Source organism: Dipodomys ordii, unplaced genomic scaffold (genome assembly GCF_000151885.1).
Source record: "Dipodomys ordii isolate 6190 unplaced genomic scaffold, Dord_2.0 Scaffold12, whole genome shotgun sequence".
NCBI classification, from domain to species: domain Eukaryota; kingdom Metazoa; phylum Chordata; class Mammalia; order Rodentia; family Heteromyidae; genus Dipodomys; species Dipodomys ordii.
The window spans coordinates 16,811,162-16,828,712 of record NW_012267228.1 but is presented as its reverse complement, the minus strand read 5'-3'; the positions used below and the strand labels follow the sequence as shown (position 1 = coordinate 16,828,712).

Below are 17,551 nucleotides of genomic sequence, written 5' to 3'. Positions count from 1 at the left end.
AGCAGTCCCAAGGCAACAGGCTGAGTCAGAAATAGCTGGCTCTAATCTCAACAGGGATGCCTGATTTATGAAGAGGACAGTTGGAGCCCAAAGGAGAGGAACTATGTAGCTAGCTTACTTTTAGATCACGTCTACTTTAAAAAGAACTGCTGGGTTCAATGTAAGTTGCTAACTGCATTACTACTGGCTTCCTCATTATTCTCTCTGTCCCTGTTGAAATGAGAATGTGATCCTCGGAAGGCAAGGAAGGCCAAACTCACTGAGACATGAAGAGTTTCTTGCCAGACCAAAATAGAGACTAGTCAAAAATAGCACTGCTGGAGTGTTAAAGGAAAAAGCACTGGGGCTGTTTAGCACAGTCTCCATGAATACAGAAATTTCAGGGATTAAGGACAGTGTGTGATGAAATCTTTTCACTATCTAGGGTTATACGGTCTTCTGCCTCTCGTGTGCTGCCCTTAAAATATCCCCACAGTTTACTACCTCTTCTCCTCCCAAGTTCATTCTCACCTAAGGCCCAGGAAAAAAAAAATCCTTCAGTACTGTCTGGGTTATATAAACCTTTTCCTGATGATTCAGGACCAAGAGTGCCTCCAATGCATCAGACCATGAATCATGGCCCAGCCCCGGAGCTGGAGGAGGTGTATGTAAGGTCAATGGGCTGCATGGGCTTCCTGACCTCAGGGCAGAACCTGGGGGTGGGATGCTTCCCACTCAGTTCTTAATGTCAGCTGGGATTTTCTGGCTTCTCAGCTTTCTCTCCAAATGAACATGTACTTGGCTTGGTTAAAGGATGTGTGGTATTTTACAGGATGTAAAATGTTTAAAAAAAAAACATATTTCATGGCATATTGTCATTTATTATCTTAATCAAATTTAGCTTTAACAAACATTATAAAACCCCTTTAAGGAATAATTGTGGATGATAGTGGGGTTTTATTCCTTGCTGCACTTACTTATTGAATAGCTGATACAGGCACATTGTAAAAATTTCATACCCTTTCAAGAAGAAAACAAAGTATAGAGTGAAAGCTTCCTTATACTTCAGGCCCCTGTATGCCTTCAAGAGGAAAGCTCCTGGGGCTGGGAAGTTGGCTCAGTGGTAGAGCACTTGCCTTGCATGCATGAGGCCCTGGGTTCGATTCCTCAGCACCACATAAGCAAAAAGAAAAAAGCCGGAAGTGGTGCTGTGGCTCAAGTGGTAGAGCGCTAGCCTTGAGCTGAAGAGCTGAGGGACAGCGCCCAGGCCCAGAGTTCAGGCCCCACAACCGGACCAAAAAAAAAAAAAAAGGAGGAAAGCTCCTGCTGCTTGCTAGCTATGAGACAAGCAACATCCCTGTTTTACACAAATGCATGGGTATTATACAGACTGTTTTATACTTGGCTTTTTTCTTTAATGTACACTACAGATCTTCACAAGTCTTTTAACCAGCTACAGAATAGTCCTCTGCTGGTATGAATGGTAAGAAGAACTGTTCTATTTATTAAGTTATTTAGTAAATTGGCTCTTAATAGACAGATTCCAAATGAAGATAGTACTGCAATTAATAATAGTCAAGTTGGGTAGCAGGTTAGAGCTTTGGTTGGTTTTGTATAATAACGAAAAGCCATCAACAGCAGGTCAGGGTAAAATTTTGAAGTTACTTAAAGTTGTCATTTAATAAGTGATATGCTTTAGTCACTGGAGAATGCTATAATAACTACATTAACCATTATTATGTATCACTTCATGATATATAATTTCATGATATATAATAAAATTATTTTAGTATAATGATGATACAGGCTATACAATCTATGAATATCACATGGGTTGGTCCCAGGTTACCCTGAAGGTATCAAAATCTGCTCAAGTCCTTATGGAAAGGTATGTAGTGTTTGCACAAAACCTACACGCATCCCTCCTGTACATTTAAAAGTATCTGACTCAGGACACCTAATACAATGCGAACATTATACAAAGAGTTGTGGTATTACATTGTTTAGGGCATAAAGAAAGTTAGAACATGTTCAGTAAAGACATGATTTTTTTCAAACACTTTTGATCTAAGGCTGGTTGAATTCAGATTTAAAGATCCAACTATAGCTACTTTTTGTTAATAATTATATACAATTATGAACTCTGACTATGTGCCTGTCAGGTTCTAATGCTTGAATGGCATGCCATCTCTTTCAATAAGACACTAAAGAGTCATCCCACCTCAGAAGAAGAAATGAAGGCACAGTTCCACAGTGACAGAGCAGGAATTTTTAGGAGCAGGTTCTACAGCTTTGGAGTGTACTTGGAATGTTAAGACAGACAGGCCTGGTTCTTCAACCCTAATTGCACCTCTTGCCAATCAAATGACCTTCATCATGCCACTTAAATTGTTCCTTGATGTAAATAACACAACTACCAGCTGGGCAGGACCCAATTAACAAAAATTTAAGGATTCAAAATATACACAGTTTAACATGAAATGCCTAACAGGTGAGAGGAATTCACCTTAAAAAAATGCTGCAAAACAACACCCCTCATTATTTTATCCTTTTAAAACATATCACCACCTTGCAAATGCACATGTACACAGATGCTCATGCACACAGACACTAGCAGTATAGAGAGAACTCAACTAGAGAGAGAGCAGATGGATCTAAACATAATACCCCCATGGCAGGACATATGCAAGGCTTCCTTGCCAAATCCAGGAACTGTTTAGGTCAGAGGGCCTGTACAGCCAAGGCAGCTAGCTCCCCAGCAAGTATTCTTTAGCCAGGCAGGAGTAACGTGATCTGAGCACCAGTTTCAGAGGCTTGTATAAATAGCCCTCTTATTATAGAGGAGCTTGGTGTCCAGAACTCTGGGTGGAGGCCCTCCCTGGTGGGCTTTCCTCAGGACTGTGGTCAGGGAAGGCCATGTGGCTTGGAAGCCGCTATACAAGTGACATGTCCTCTATGGGCCTCCTAAGGGCTCGCCTTCTCTGACCAACCAGTCCACAGTGTTATGTGGTTCTAGGGCCTCCAAAATTAACCACCGGTAAGCCAACACCAGCTCCTTTGGCAGCCTGTGGCTTCACAGAGTCTGCAGGGTCAGGAAGAGCTGACCACTCTAGGAAAACAGATGGTCCAGTTAATTTGGAAGTTGTACGGTAACTCTTTTTCCTTCTCTTCCATCTCTCTCTCTCTCTCTTTCCCTCCACTCACTTGTGATGCTCCCATTTGCAGGGTATGTCACAGCTCCCTTAGGGAGTACCCCTGATTGTTATCAGTGAGCAGTTCTGCTGACCTGGGCACCATGAATTTAGCTCACCATGGACTGGGTAAGGAGTGACACAGGAAAAGGAGGTGGTCACAGTGGCAAGAGGTTCAACCTTTCCGCCTTCAAGACTGTATTTCTAAACCAATGCACAGTTCCAAGAAAGTTTCCATAGAGGAAAACTATAGAATGACCCTTTCCCATGGCCAAAGCCCTATGCACCCTCTTCAATTAACAGCTACAATAATGCAGATAAAGTGACTATGTCTATGTCACAGAAAAGGGAGATGAGACACTGAGAGGCTAAGGCACTTGTCCAGGGACACAGACCCAAAACTTAAAAGGGCAAACCAAACTCAAATTCACCTGCTTTTATTACCAAAATGAGCACTTCCCTTCCTTCACCATAGCATATCCATGAAGTCAGGTCTGTCCTCATAGCCCCCATACTCTGGAAGGTATCTTGGACAAATCCCAGTCCTAAGCTCTGTCACAGAATTTGAACTACGAGTATCAAAGACACTCTGGAAAGCACTGGATTACCAACTAGCTTCTGATGGACTGGGCTTATCATCTTGAGTAACTGGAATGGGCTGACATGTTTTCTCCCCCAAGTTCCTATGCTTAAACTTGAACTTCCAGTACCTCAGCCCCTATATTTGCTGACAGAACGGTTGATAAGGAGACTGAGGAGGCAGCTTAATAGACCACTTACCCAGCAGATAAAGGCCCTGGATTGGATCCTAGCATCACAAAGAGGTGATTAAGGTTATGTGAGGTCACACGGACTGGCCCTAAACCAATATGAATGGTGTCTTTATCAAAGGAAATTAGGACACAAGAAACACCAAAGGCCACATGAGGGTACTGCAAGAGGCAGCCAGCCATCTGCCAAACCAAAAAGAAGCCTCCAGAAGAAACCCACTCTCCAGGCACCTTAGAGTTGGACTTCCAGCCTCCAGAACTATGAGAAATAAATTTCTATTGCTAGAGCCACCCAGCCTGTGGTATTTGTTATTGAGGTCCAACACAGCCTCCTCTTACAACTAACTTCCTTCTGGCTCTGGCTTATTGACCTTATGGGAAAATGAGGGCTCTGGACAAAGAATTTCCCAGGACCCTTCCAACTTTGATGGTCCTCTAACTTTAGAAATCTGAACCGTTTTTTAACAGACACAGAAATTATAAATGCCAATTTGGAAAATCTGGAGATGGGGGTAGGAAATGCACATATTTTGTAAATTGTACCAGTCAATAAAAGTACATTTTCTTTAGAATAAGCTGTCAATAATAGAATCAAGGAGTAACAACTAAAGACTTTTTACCAGTTACTTGTAACTAAAATCTAAAAAGAGCTTACCTAATTATCTCTAATAAAAAAATCGAATAGCAGTACTGGGTGAATGATTTATAGAAATCCATGTGTACATATAAATATTAAAATAAGGCATTACAAAAATTTGATTTATATAAGTATTTTAAATTTAACAATGAGAAGGTAAGAACACTAATTTATATACATGCATATGCATATATGCATATATATATGGGGGAAGCAAGAGAGGGGAGAGAAGTGATAGGGAGAGGGGGAGGGGGAAGAAGGAGAAGGAGGGGGAAAAAGACAGGGAGGGAGGGAGTGAAGGAGAGGGAGAGAGGGGAGGGGAAGATAGAGGGAGAGAGGGGGAGGGGGAGAGAGAGAGAGAGAGAGAGCGTGGCAAGGCACCAGGCAGAGTGGTAGAAGCTTGTAATTCCAACACTCAAGCTGAGCTGAGGCAGGGCCAAGCACAGGTAGCTCACACCTGTAATCCTAGCTACTCAGGAAGCTGAGATAGGATCGCGGTTCAAAGCCAGCCTGGGCAGGAAACTCCATGAGATTCTTACCTCTAATAAACCACTAGAAAACTGGAATGGCGCTGTGGCTCAAGTGGTAGAGCACTCACCTTGAGCTGAAGAGCACAAGGACGGCGCCCAGGCCCAGAGTTCAAGCCCCACAACCAACCAAAAAAAAAAAAAAAAAAGCTGAGGCAGGAAGATTCTAACTGTGAGGCCAGCCCAGGGTACATAAACAAGACCCTGTCTAAAACCTCCCTTACCCACCCACCCCCCAAAATAGCTTTGAGACCCAGTTTGATTCTAAAATTATATGAGTACACAGGTATATATTTCTCACCAAATATTCACAATGGATATGCTTGGATAAGACTACTAATGATGGTGTCAAGTTTATTTACATGCTTATACACAGTACACTTATAAAATTGTCCTTAAAGTATTGTTTCAGTAGTTTATGTGTACCCTTTTGCTGAGACTATGATCTGTACATTTGTCAATTAAGTTAAAAGAAACATCACTAGATGTGATATAGAAGGAAATAAAATATTGTCAACCCTTAAAAAAAAAAAAAGAATACTAATGATTTCATTAGTCTCTAGACATTGCCATAGTTGCAATTTCTTTTTTCCTTGTAGAATGTATGTCCATATGACCTATGAAGGCCTCTATAAAGTCTCTATGGGGCTAAAATTCCTGATGATCCTAAAATCCACAGCAAAAGCAGAATTTTTTACATCAAAAGGCAAAAAAAGGACCCAGTGTGGTAGTGTACTCTTCTGATTCCAGCTATGAATGAGGCCTAGCTAGAAAGATGGTAGTCCAAGACTGTCCCCAGGCAAAAACATGAGATCCTATGTGGGAAAATATATAACACAAAACTGAGCTTGGAGACACGATTCATGTCCCTAGTTGAAGAATGCCTGCTTAGCAAACACAAGGCCCTGAGTTCAAACCCCAGGCCCACCAGAGGAACAAAAGAGGTCCTGAATTAAAGGATTCTGCAAGGCAGCAAGCCAGGTGCTCTAACACCTGTAATGCCCAGCAGGTGAGTCCCTGCTGTCCACACTTCTCTATCTGACTCCTGGGAAGCAGAAGAGGTGACCTGACACCAAAGATCACTGCTCAGTGGGCTGCTCCATCTCCCTGGACACTGTGCTAAAGGACCAGGCCAAGGTGCGTTGCCCTAACTAGTCCAGCAAGTCTCCCAAAAGGTGAGAGCACTCTTCCCCACACGCACTTGGCTGTGATTTCCAGTAATGAAGTCTACTAGATTATAACATGCCCAACAGACTGCCTAAGAGAAGGAGAAGGGCTGCAGAAAAGGGGAGGTATAAAGTGTCCCCCTTTCTCAATGGGGTTACATGCTAAGTACTAAACCCTATATATACATACCTGTGACAAAGTTTAATTTATAAAACCAGGTATAGTAACAGATGAACAGCAACAATGAATGAAAATTTTAACACTTATAATAACATACTGTATTAATAGTTACAGTATGAATGAGAATTCTCTCAAAATACCTTACTGTATTTTCACCTCCTGCTTTAAACAACAACAAAAAAGACCTTCACAGATTCTCTTTGCCACATCCAAATTGCTAGCACCATCACCCTCATGCATTGGGGGCATAATTAGGTAAAATAGGAGTTACTTGAACACAGCACTGCAATATCATAGTAATAGATAACTGAGATGGCTACTACTTAGCTAACTGGCAGGTAGCATATACAGTATGGATGTGTTGGGCGAAAGGATGATTCATGACATGGACAAAACAGAGTAAGATTTCATCGCACGGCTCACAGTATGTATCATTTAAAACATATGAAATTTTTATTCTTACAGTTTTCTATTTAATATGTTCACATTATCACAAGTGACCAAAACCCTAGATAAGTCTGTACTATTGCAGTATTATTTATCACCAATGGTATATATGTAAATGTTCCTTTTCACAAACTTAAGACTGCCCCTCTAGCAGAGAAAGAATGCTGCAAAATGAAAGGAGATCTCCATCCACTCCCCAATGGTTTGGGAAAAGTACTTACACTTCCTGTAGATTCGGCAAGTTCTCAAAAACAGCAGGGTCGATCTCAGAGAGTTTATTGTGACTCAGGTTTCTGACAAAGGAAAAGAAAAGCAATGTATTAATTGACATTACACCCTGGATTAAGAAATCTTGTCATCTTCCCACAGATAGATAAATAAGTAAATAAATAGCCAACCCTATCCCTCATAATTTCCCATCTCCTTCATTACTTTAAGTAGCATTAACAGTAAGATTTTTCAAATTTATCTCTCCTTCCACTTGTATTCACAAGCAAGGTACTCAAAATGAGACTGAAAATTCAAAATACTTGAGGTTGGCTAAATTCAAATGAATTTTAATCGATACCATTTTACTACCTGGTAACTTAACAAAAAAAATTTTCAAATTAAAGTGCCCTGGTCTATGTGGTTTGTACCCTAGAAATCCAAGGCTCTTTTGAGCAGTTTTGTTTTGTCCAGAAGAGAAAGTAGTAAGAAAGAAAGGAGATGTTGACTCATCATTTTCTAAGCTAGTGATTCTCAACTTGGGATAATTCTGTCCCTCTGAGCTGCCATTCTGTTTCCTGCCACCAGTCTACTGAGCCCTGAGCGTGTACAAGAGGTGAATGTGTTTCATCTCAGCTATTCATTCCATTGACATTACTGACAATTACCAGTACTACTAATCATGAGTTTGAAGTCTGAGTCACATTTGTGGCAACTATCTGTTAAACTTACTCCAGAGACATTTCAATCAATACTAACCTAGAGCTGATAGCCATTTCACTGTGAACTAGAAGACATTCATCTAAATAAAAGTCAAACTGCACTTGAAACTAATGGTCCATCTGCGTTTGTGGCATGGACTGAATTAAAAGCAATTTGCCCAGAGATTAAGTTACTGTAAAGATTAAAGGTGGTAATTTTTAAACCACATATGGAAGTCAACTATGAGCTTGCCTGGGGGGCATTTATGAATGGATAGGTAGAAATCAATGTATTAAACCTGAAAAAAAAAAAAGTCCAACAGATAATTCACTACAACCCAAAAAAGAAATAGAATGAGTTTCATTTTTAATAGGCTGAAGTATATCATTTCTGGGGGCAAAGATACTGAGAGCTCATAAGGCTGTAAAGGGTCATATCACAGGTAACAAGAGTGAAAGGCATCTTAGAGAAAGACTTAGAAACTGCAAAGGCAAGAAGCTAGAAGGGCAAGCAGGTCAGGCAAGTAGAAGAATAAGGCCAATATGGGAAACTGCCCCCTTCTTCCACCTTCTAAAGGGGCCTTTGTTCCTTGGTAAAATCTGAATTCTTTGGGGAAATCGTTTTTGTTTTTTTTTTGGGGGGGAGGGAGAGACAGTCCGGGGCTTGAACTCAGGGGGCTGGGCACTGACCCTACACCACTTCTTGTTCAAGGCTAAGCACTCTAACACTCTGAACCACAGTACCACTTCTGGCTTTTTCTGTTTATGTGGTGCTAAGGAATCAAACCCATGGCTTCATGCATGCTAGACAAGCATTCTACCACCAAGCCACATTCCCAGCCCTCTTTTAAATTCTTTTTTAAAAAAAAAAAAAAAAAGGAAAGGAAAGGAGAAAGGGGAAACAAAAAGAGGTAAGGGGAAAGGGAAAAGCTGAAAGGGGAAAGGAAAAGGGGGAAAAGAACAAGAGGATGGTCCAAACCAAACTCTGCAGGCCCTATCTGGCCTGAGGACCAACTACTGTCTGCAAATACACACATGGTTAGGATGGAGCTGGAGCTTACAGGGCCTTCTGCAACGAAGGCTCTGTTCTGAACCATCTGAAGTGAAATCACTCCCCACCTCTTCCCACAATTGTCCACATTCTTTATCAACTTAGAATTAAAAAAAAAAATCTGAAGCCATACATCACTGGTTTGTCTTTCCCTGAAAGGACAGACAACATACATCTAAATTTCAGAAAAGCTGCCTAAGCTCTCAGAGAAAGAAATGTTCCCACATTCGTATTATCTAGAAGCCAAGGAACATCAGAACTCAACAGTGAGGTGCCAGCAAGTAGCCACAGCAATGAACACTTTTAAGCGGAAATGTTGGCTCTCACTGGGTCAGCCTGGATGTGGTAACTCTTTTAAGTTTCAATGAACTAGAAAAGCCATGGATCAACACACAAGTGTCAGGGGACTGCCTAGAAAGGAAGATCTTCTCTCCAGAGCACCTAGGGGCAAAACAAAGAGGAGAGCACTGAAGCTCACAAGCCTTAGAACAGTCTCTGCCTCTGGACACAGCTGCCCCAGATCTTAAGTTTGGGAAGTAAGTGGTCCTGAAACTCGGAACAAGCTGCTGAGTTTTAAGTACCTCCTCAGGATGATGAGAAAAATATAAAACAAAATTCTCACCTATACTTTGTCACACTGTTTCCCATTTCAGGGAGACAGACCAGAGTGGCTCACACCTGTAATTCTAGCTACTCAGGAGGCTGAGATCTGAGGGTTCCAGTTCAAAGCCAGGCTTGGCAGGAAAAGTTCGTGAGACTCATCTCCAATTAACCGCCTGAAAACCAGAAGTGGCGCTGGGGCTCAAATGGTAGAGTGCTGGCCTTGAGCTGAAGAGTTCAAGGACAGCACCCAGGCCCAGAGTTCAAGCCCTATGACCAAAAAAAAAAAAAAAAAAAAGGTTCAGGGACAGCACCCAGACCCTGAGTTCAAGTCTCAGAGAAACAGAATCCTCAGCCTCATGGTTGTTTTGATGCCAGTCCTGGAGCTTGAACTCAAGGCCTAAATGATGTCCTTGAGCTTTTGTGCTCAAGGCTAATGGTTTACTACTTAAGCCACACCTCTACTTCCAGATTTTTGGTGGTTTAATTGGAGATAAGAGACTCAATGAACTTTCAAGATCCTCAGATTGTATCCTCTTGAGAAGCTAGGAGTACCACCTACTCCTAGTGTCATGGTTTATTGTGGCAAAAAATAAATAACATATGACTCACCAGGCTGAACATTTTTTTTTCTTTTTTGGGGGGTCCGGTCATGGGGCCTGACCTCTGGGCCTGGGTGCTGACCCTCAGCTCTTCAGCTCAAGGCTAGCGCTCTACCACTTGAGCCACAGCGCCACTTCTGGCTTTTTTTCTTTTTGCTTATGTGGTGCTGAGGAATCGAACCCAGGGCCTCATGCATGCAAGGCAAGCGCTCTACCAACTGAGCCACCTTCCCAGCCCCCGGCTGAACATTTTTTAAGGGTAACATTCCATATAGTAACATCACTATGCAACCAGCCACCCATATTAAGAATTTTCTCAACATCTCAAACTCTATAGCCACTGAATACAAGCTCTTCACTCTATCTGTTCTAGCTAGGGCAACCACCATTCTATTTCTCTCTTGGTACTCCTGTAGTATTGCTGTCAGACATTTTTTTTTCTTTTGCTAGCTAAGTAATAGTCCTTTGTATGAACCTATCACATTTTGTGTAGCTATTCATTTGTGGTCATGACATTGGGTTTTTGTTGTTGTTGTTGTTTTACCTTTGGCTACTTGTGAATAAATGTAGTCCCTATTACAGCAAATATACTACTATACACAGTGGTGAGGGGTTGTTCCAAATTAAAAAAAATATTTTGGGGTTTTAATTGTTTGACTACAATGCTTGCTGATGTTTATTTCTGGACAAGGAAAAAAACTCAGCCTAAGACATGAGCAGACATATGATTCTTATCTCAGATCCTAAGAACAGTCAAAGGGTTAAAGTGAATGAACATTTTTAGTGAATCCCTTCCTCCAGGTGGCAGCTGACACACATGCACATCTAAAGCATTTCACTTATTCTGAGGAACACAATCGCCCCTTCCCAAGCCTGACATCTGAATGGGTGTTCGGTGGAAGGTTTCAGATTCTCCTGTCAAAACAATTCATCTGTCAGCAGGACAGATGCTGTCAGAAGCATTTCTGCACCTTTCAGTAGCAAAAGCTCAAGAAGGAAAGAAACCTCCGGGAATTTAGTTCCTGCCAATTGCAGCTTTCATTAAACATTTTGTCAGCCATTGTCATAACACAAATTTTCCCTGTTCTTGCACAAAGGGTGCGCAGATCTTCCAACAATTGTGCCCAGCCGTAGATATTCTTTCAGCTAATCTGTTGAAAGAAGACCGTGCGGCCCACCAATTGCAGAACACACAAGAGGCATGGTGGAGAAGAACAGCTCAAGTTTTATCCAGGCGTGTCTGAAAAACAAACTGTTTAACCAGGCAGGACAACTCCTGCCCACTGAGCATGTTTCCTGACAAGGGCCCCTCCTACTCTGAGCCCACAGATTTTAGAGAGTTCAGAAGTCTTTCAATAGCTGAGAACTAGCCACCAGTATCTAAACCTAGCTATCAGCTGTTTGGTTATTTCTATTTAAAATACTTAATACCTCATAAAACTTCAGATTCATTGGTCGCACTCAGCCACATTTCAAGCATCAGGCAGGCACATGCGACTACTGCATTCTAGATAAGGCATGGCATCATCACTGAAATCTACTAAACTGGGTCGAAACCTAAAGTTATCAACAAATACTCTGCACCTCTAGGTATTCCACAAACATCTCAAGTGAAATGGCACCTAAAGAAGAAACTTAGATTCTAACAATAAATCTCAAAAGTCAAAGGCATAGCCTTTGTGCAGTATGTATGAGGTCAATCCCAACATCACAAAGAAAATACTAATAATGAAATAGGATTTGTTGCGTAGAAGGCTTGCCGAGCATTCAGAAAGCCCGGGGGTTAAAAAAATAACTAAAATAAAAATAAATCTCAGTTTCCTAGTAATTCAAGAACTTTGTTGAAAATTTAGGAAGGATGTGCACAGGTTTTAATTCAAGTTCTTTAAGCATGTGGTCCTTAACCATCTCAGCAGGAGAAAGGGCCTTTGAAAGCTGAAATCCTTAGGAAGATGGTCCTAATGAAACTGCCCTCTGAGGGTAATTCTATAGGCTTAATTGGTATTTACATAATCTGACCAGCACCTTCCTGGATTACAGCATGAACCACATATTACAAACTTGGCAAATCTTCTTTCAAAGCTTGCAAACAATAATTCATTGACTTCTTGGAAATTGAAGGACAAAAAGTTCCATATACTTTTGAGAAAGCTGTGGGGAGGAAATAACCCTGCTTTGTTAGACAATGTACTTATTTGTACTTCATCCCCTAAAACATAGCCCATAGACTATTGCCTCTCCAGGAGAAAGCTTGCTGTGAAAGGCAACAAAATACACAGATCTGTTTTCAACATCACCAGGATGATAACTCACACTGGAAGAAATCGGTCCCAAATCGGTGACGAGCATTCATTACCTAAAAAACGAAGGTTTCCTATGCAGTTTGGCTTCCAGGCTAGTCTATTTCCCATTATTCAACTCTGGCTGGTCGGACTCCTGAACAACACAACACTTGCATATTTTAAGCTTTAAGATGTTTGCTAAACTGAATGATAATGCTGGAAAAAGATGACTCAATATTGTAGCACAAGTGGATGCCCATGGCTACGCTATACACCTCTACATTCAGCCTGTACATCTCTTCCTCAGCCTTAGAACTTGCTCTCTTTGACAAGCATTCAAAAGGAAAACACCTGGCTGGGAAGGTGGCTCAGAGGTAGAGTGCTTGCCTTGCATGCATGAGGCCCTTGGTTTGATTCCTCAGCACCACATAAGCAGAAAAGGCTGGAAGTGACACTGTGGTTCAAGTGGTAGAGCTCTAGCCTTGGGCTGAAGGACAGTGCCCAGGCCCAGAGTTCAGGCATCACGAGAGAGAGAGAGAGAGACAGAGACAGAGACAGAGACAGAGACACACAGACAGACAGACAGACAGACAGACAGACACACACACACACACACACACACACACACACACACACACACGAAAACACCTAATCAACTGGGAAAAAGGTATTGGTTCTTCAAGATTTCCAGGGGTGCGAGTGGGGAAGACTATATGACCTACTAAAGTTATTTAATCCCTTAAACTTTCTTTGTGTGGATGCCAGTACTGAAGCTTGAACTCAGGGCCTGGGCACCGTCCCCAGCTTTCTGGCTCAACACTAGGACTCTACCTTGAGCCACAGCTCCACTTCTGGTTTTTGGGAGGTTAACTGGAGATAATAAGAGTCTCACAGACTTTCCTGCATGTGCTGGTTATGAACCATGATCCTCAGATCTCAGCCTCCCAAGTTGCTAATATTATAGGCATGAGTAACAGGTATCCAACCATCCCTTAAACATTTAATATTGTTTCTGCTGTACTTTTACTACATGTAGTACACATCAAGTCCTAATAAAATCACATTATGTTCCATAGACTCACACTGTAAGATTTTATGAAAATAAGAAACATTTTTTAATCCAGACCACTAGATGTTCTTATTTTTTCTGTTACAATGCTTCCCTCATTAATCAAACCCCCCAACAGCCTGAGATACACATTAAAGGCATATATTCAGAATGATGAAGGGACTGGGGTGTAGCTCAAGTGGTAGTTTGCCTAGTATACACTAGGTCCAGGATTCCAAGTACTGGGTGGGAAAAGATGAAATTATAAATGAAACTAGCATCATTTTTCTGGTATTGTTACTGGCTCCTCTAAGGATTTTAACTTGGAGAAGACTCATTCTCTCAAGAAAGCCACACTGTCACAAATTCCCTGAACAATTATATTTCAGAAAGTCAATAATGAGTCATGATTACTGCAATCTCAGACCACCTTTCACAGATGATACATATTGGTCATATAAGGACCTGAAGACACCACTACCTTTATTCCATCAAGTCAATTTATCTGTAACTAAGACATGAACTGAGTGAGAGCACTCAATCATTCCTGAGGTCCTCCATTCATTTATTTACCCTAACAGTTCCTAACCTGTCCTGTGGTTAATTTATATAGGCTACACCTTTTTCTCTCTAACACCCTAAGAACAAAAGTCAACAAACATATGAGCATTTGTCTACAGTGTACTGTGATACATTCTGATATAAATTAGGATAAAACCTAATCTGTGACCTAAAGGAGTTTATAACTTTTATTGGCCAGGTAGGTACCACAGCCAAAGACTGATATGGCAAGTATCACAGAGGGGTAGAGCAGAAATTGCCAACGCTGGGCTGCAGGAAAACTTGTGCTTTTTGTTTAAGCAAGAAGCGTTTGCAAAAACACTAAAGTTTTCACCAGTAAATACTGTAAAGATTTCAGCTTCTTCTGAAAGCAAACATCACTAGGTAGGCATGTCTGAACAATGGGCTACTACCTTTAGCAAGCACTTTAAAAGTCTCCATTTCTTGCTTCAGGAGAACATGGTTTTCATGTAGGAGAGGCATATTTCATATGCTCCATGTCTTATTTTACTTTTTTGGCCTTATTTAGTTGCCTGAACTCTTCCTCAGAAATATTCTTTTTTCTTCTTCTTCTGGGCTTAGCTGAGGTTTTACATTTTCTGAGAACCTTTTCTATCACAACCAATCTTCCCAGTTCTGGATACATTTTGAACATAAGGGTTATTCACACCGCAGTTGCCAAACTCAACTAGGGGCCAGCAGATAACTGCTAGTGAGTAAAGAGAGGACACTAAGCAAGACAACAAGGAGTGGAGAGGTCTAATAAATGAATTGCTGTTACAGAGTACCTATAAGAGATTTGATGTCAGAAATCTGGCCACTCAAGGCCCTCTACCTCTACTTCCTATTCCCTACTCTGCTCTCCACAAAGGAAACACAATTCACCCTTCCGGAACCTTAAGCTCTGTAAGACCTTGCAAACTCACTCGCTTGTACAATAGCACCCCCTCCCCACTGCACCCCTCATCACCATTCTGCAAAATGAAGGAGTCCAATGGCCCTTCCCACAAGGGTGGCCTAGCTACCGAGGAAGCTGAGATCTGAGGATCCCAGTTCAAAACCAGCCTGGGCAGGAAAAGTCCGTGAGAGTCTTATCTCCAATGAACCACTCAGAAAATTGGAAGTGGCACTTTGGCTCAAGTGGTAGAGGGCTAGACTTGAGCTGAAGAGCTGAGGGACAGCGCCCAGGCCCAGAGTTCAGGCCTCATGACCGACTAAAAAAAAAAGACAAGTAAGTGGTTAGGAGGGCAATTTTAGGCAAATATGATTCTGGGTCATAAAGGAACAATATATAATACATAATCTATTTGTCCTCCCTAAAGGAGAAGAAGGATATGAAAATGGTTTATTTCTCCCCTACTTGTATACAAAAAAACTTTAGTGATGTAACAAGCTTCCCAGGCTGGAGCTGTCATGTTTTAGAAAAAACCTTGCTGAGAAGCAAGTTTCAAGGGGATGCTCTGAATCACCTATCAGCTTTTATTACTTATGTGTGTACTCATTTCTCAATGGAAATCACAGCCGCTACTTACAAACGTCTATGACATCCCTTTGAACCCGTACAAAGCCAAAGAATCCACAGTCTATAAAATGATGTAAGAAAATCAGTGTTTCCTTGCATTTGTCACAGTACTCTGTACTAAACAAGATAAATACCAGCTTCCTTCAAACATTTTCTAGGGCTAACTTTTCCTAGCTACCCATCAAAGTTCAAAATGAAGATTCCCTCAAATCCAGGGAGTAGAAAGCTGCTATTGAATCAAGCAAATGTGTTTGCTCCCATTCTGAAGAACACATCCACTATCATTACAGGGAAGCAAGCGAGTTTCTCTAGCTAAAGTTAAAGAACATGCACTGTTTTGAAAGGCCGGCCGCCTGGCCAACAGTTGAGTTGTCGACTTTATTAGCTAACTTATCAACGTGGGCTCTCATGCTGCCCATTTTTCCATGGGGCTTTTAAACGTTTGTGTTGCGAAACACTTAGCTGAAGCCAAAAAGCCAAGTTTTTCTTTCTACAAAACTTAGACGTCATGAAACATTCTAAACATGAAAAGACCATCCTTTGTGGTTTTCTCCACTTGAGAGAGAGATGGGGGGGGGGTCAGTGTCAAGTTCTCTGCTCCTGTGTCTGAAATGGCCAGCAGGATGGGAAATCAAGGTCTGACTTAGTAGATTCTTTTAGCAACCACTATTTTAAACAGACTGCTCACAGAACTTCCTTCTCACTAAAATTGTAAGCGCAAAGTATCAGATGACTCATATGACCTCCATTCTTAACTATATCAAAACTTTACTAATTCAAAAGGAAAACTAAAATGAACTATACAACTTGGGGGGTGGATGGGGAATTGGGAGAAAATGAGGGAGGGGGTGACACTGTTCAAAAAGAAATGTATTCATGACCTGACTTAAGTAATTGTAACCCCTCTGTACATCACCTTTATAATTTTTTTTAAAAAAAGGAAAACTGGCCAGATGCTGGTGGCTCACACCTGTAATTTTAACTACTTAGGAGGCTGAGATCTGAGGATCACAGTTTGAAGCCAGTCACGGCAGATAAATCTGTGAGAGTATTATCTACAACTAACCACTAGAAAACTAGAAGTAGAGAGGTAGTTCAAAGTAGTAGAGTGCTAGCCTTGAGCAGAAAAGCTCAGGGATAGTGCCTAGGCCCTGAGTTCAAGCCCCAAGACAAAAAAAAAAAAGAAAAAGAAAAAAAAAGAAAATTAAAGAAAACTGGCTGCGGGGCTGGAGAGGTGGCTCAGTGATAGAGCGCTTGCCTTGCATGCATGAGGCCCTGGGTTCGATTCCTCAGCACCACATAAGCAAAAAGAAAAAAGCCTGAAGTGGCGCTGTGGCTCAAGTGGTAGAGCGCTAGCCTTGAGCTAAAAGAGCTGAGGGACAGCGCCCAGGCCCAGAGTTCAGGCCCCAGGACAGGACCCCAAAAAAAAAAAAAAGAAAACTGGCTGCAAAACAATACGCCTTCACCCTCTCTCCCCCTGAATACTTTTCAGTCCCAGGTCATTTAGTCCAAAGGATCTGTCCTAAAAAGATGGTACTAGCAGTAAATTATATTTGCTAGAGCAGAATGAAATTATGACTGCTATGGGATGAGCCCAAATTTTAAAAGCAAATCGCCATGGTTTACAATATCACTAAATCAGTTATTTGTGTTGGAATCTACGTAAAGGCAGAAGCCTAAGAAAAATAACATGTCTCTCTAGATACTCCACAAGCTCTCTCTGTTCTAGGGAAGATATGAGCAACTCAACTTAAAGGTCATCTTCACATTCCAACAGGAACTATAGCCCAGGGGTCACACCAAACCCAGGCACCAACCAGGTCAGTGACACGAGGCAGCCAATCTACAAACAGCCAGAACTTCTCTGCCTCCAACTTGGGGAATAAACCAACACAAAATCTCCAGCTCTATCAATCACACCTTTTCAAAAATAATGAAATCAAATCCCAGTTCTTCAAAGTCTTTGCTCAGCATGTCCTACATTAAGTGATTTCCTTCCAACAAACACAAGACCGTGGTGTGGTATTGCATACTTCACACTAACGAAATCTGTATCACTAGTCCCCTTAAGTGACAGGC

The 17,551-nt window shown here is 41.6% G+C and overlaps 1 protein-coding gene across 1 annotated transcript in view; it reads right to left on the bottom strand.

Annotated features, from left to right (window-relative positions):
• The window catches only part of Lrig1 (leucine-rich repeats and immunoglobulin-like domains 1), a 129,555-nt gene that overhangs the window by 57,923 nt on the left and 54,081 nt on the right, over positions 1-17,551 (bottom strand). The window contains exon 5 of the mRNA XM_013010367.1: positions 7,120-7,191. Coding sequence (XP_012865821.1) covers positions 7,120-7,191 — 72 coding nt within the window. The remainder of the gene's footprint in view (positions 1-7,119; positions 7,192-17,551) is intronic.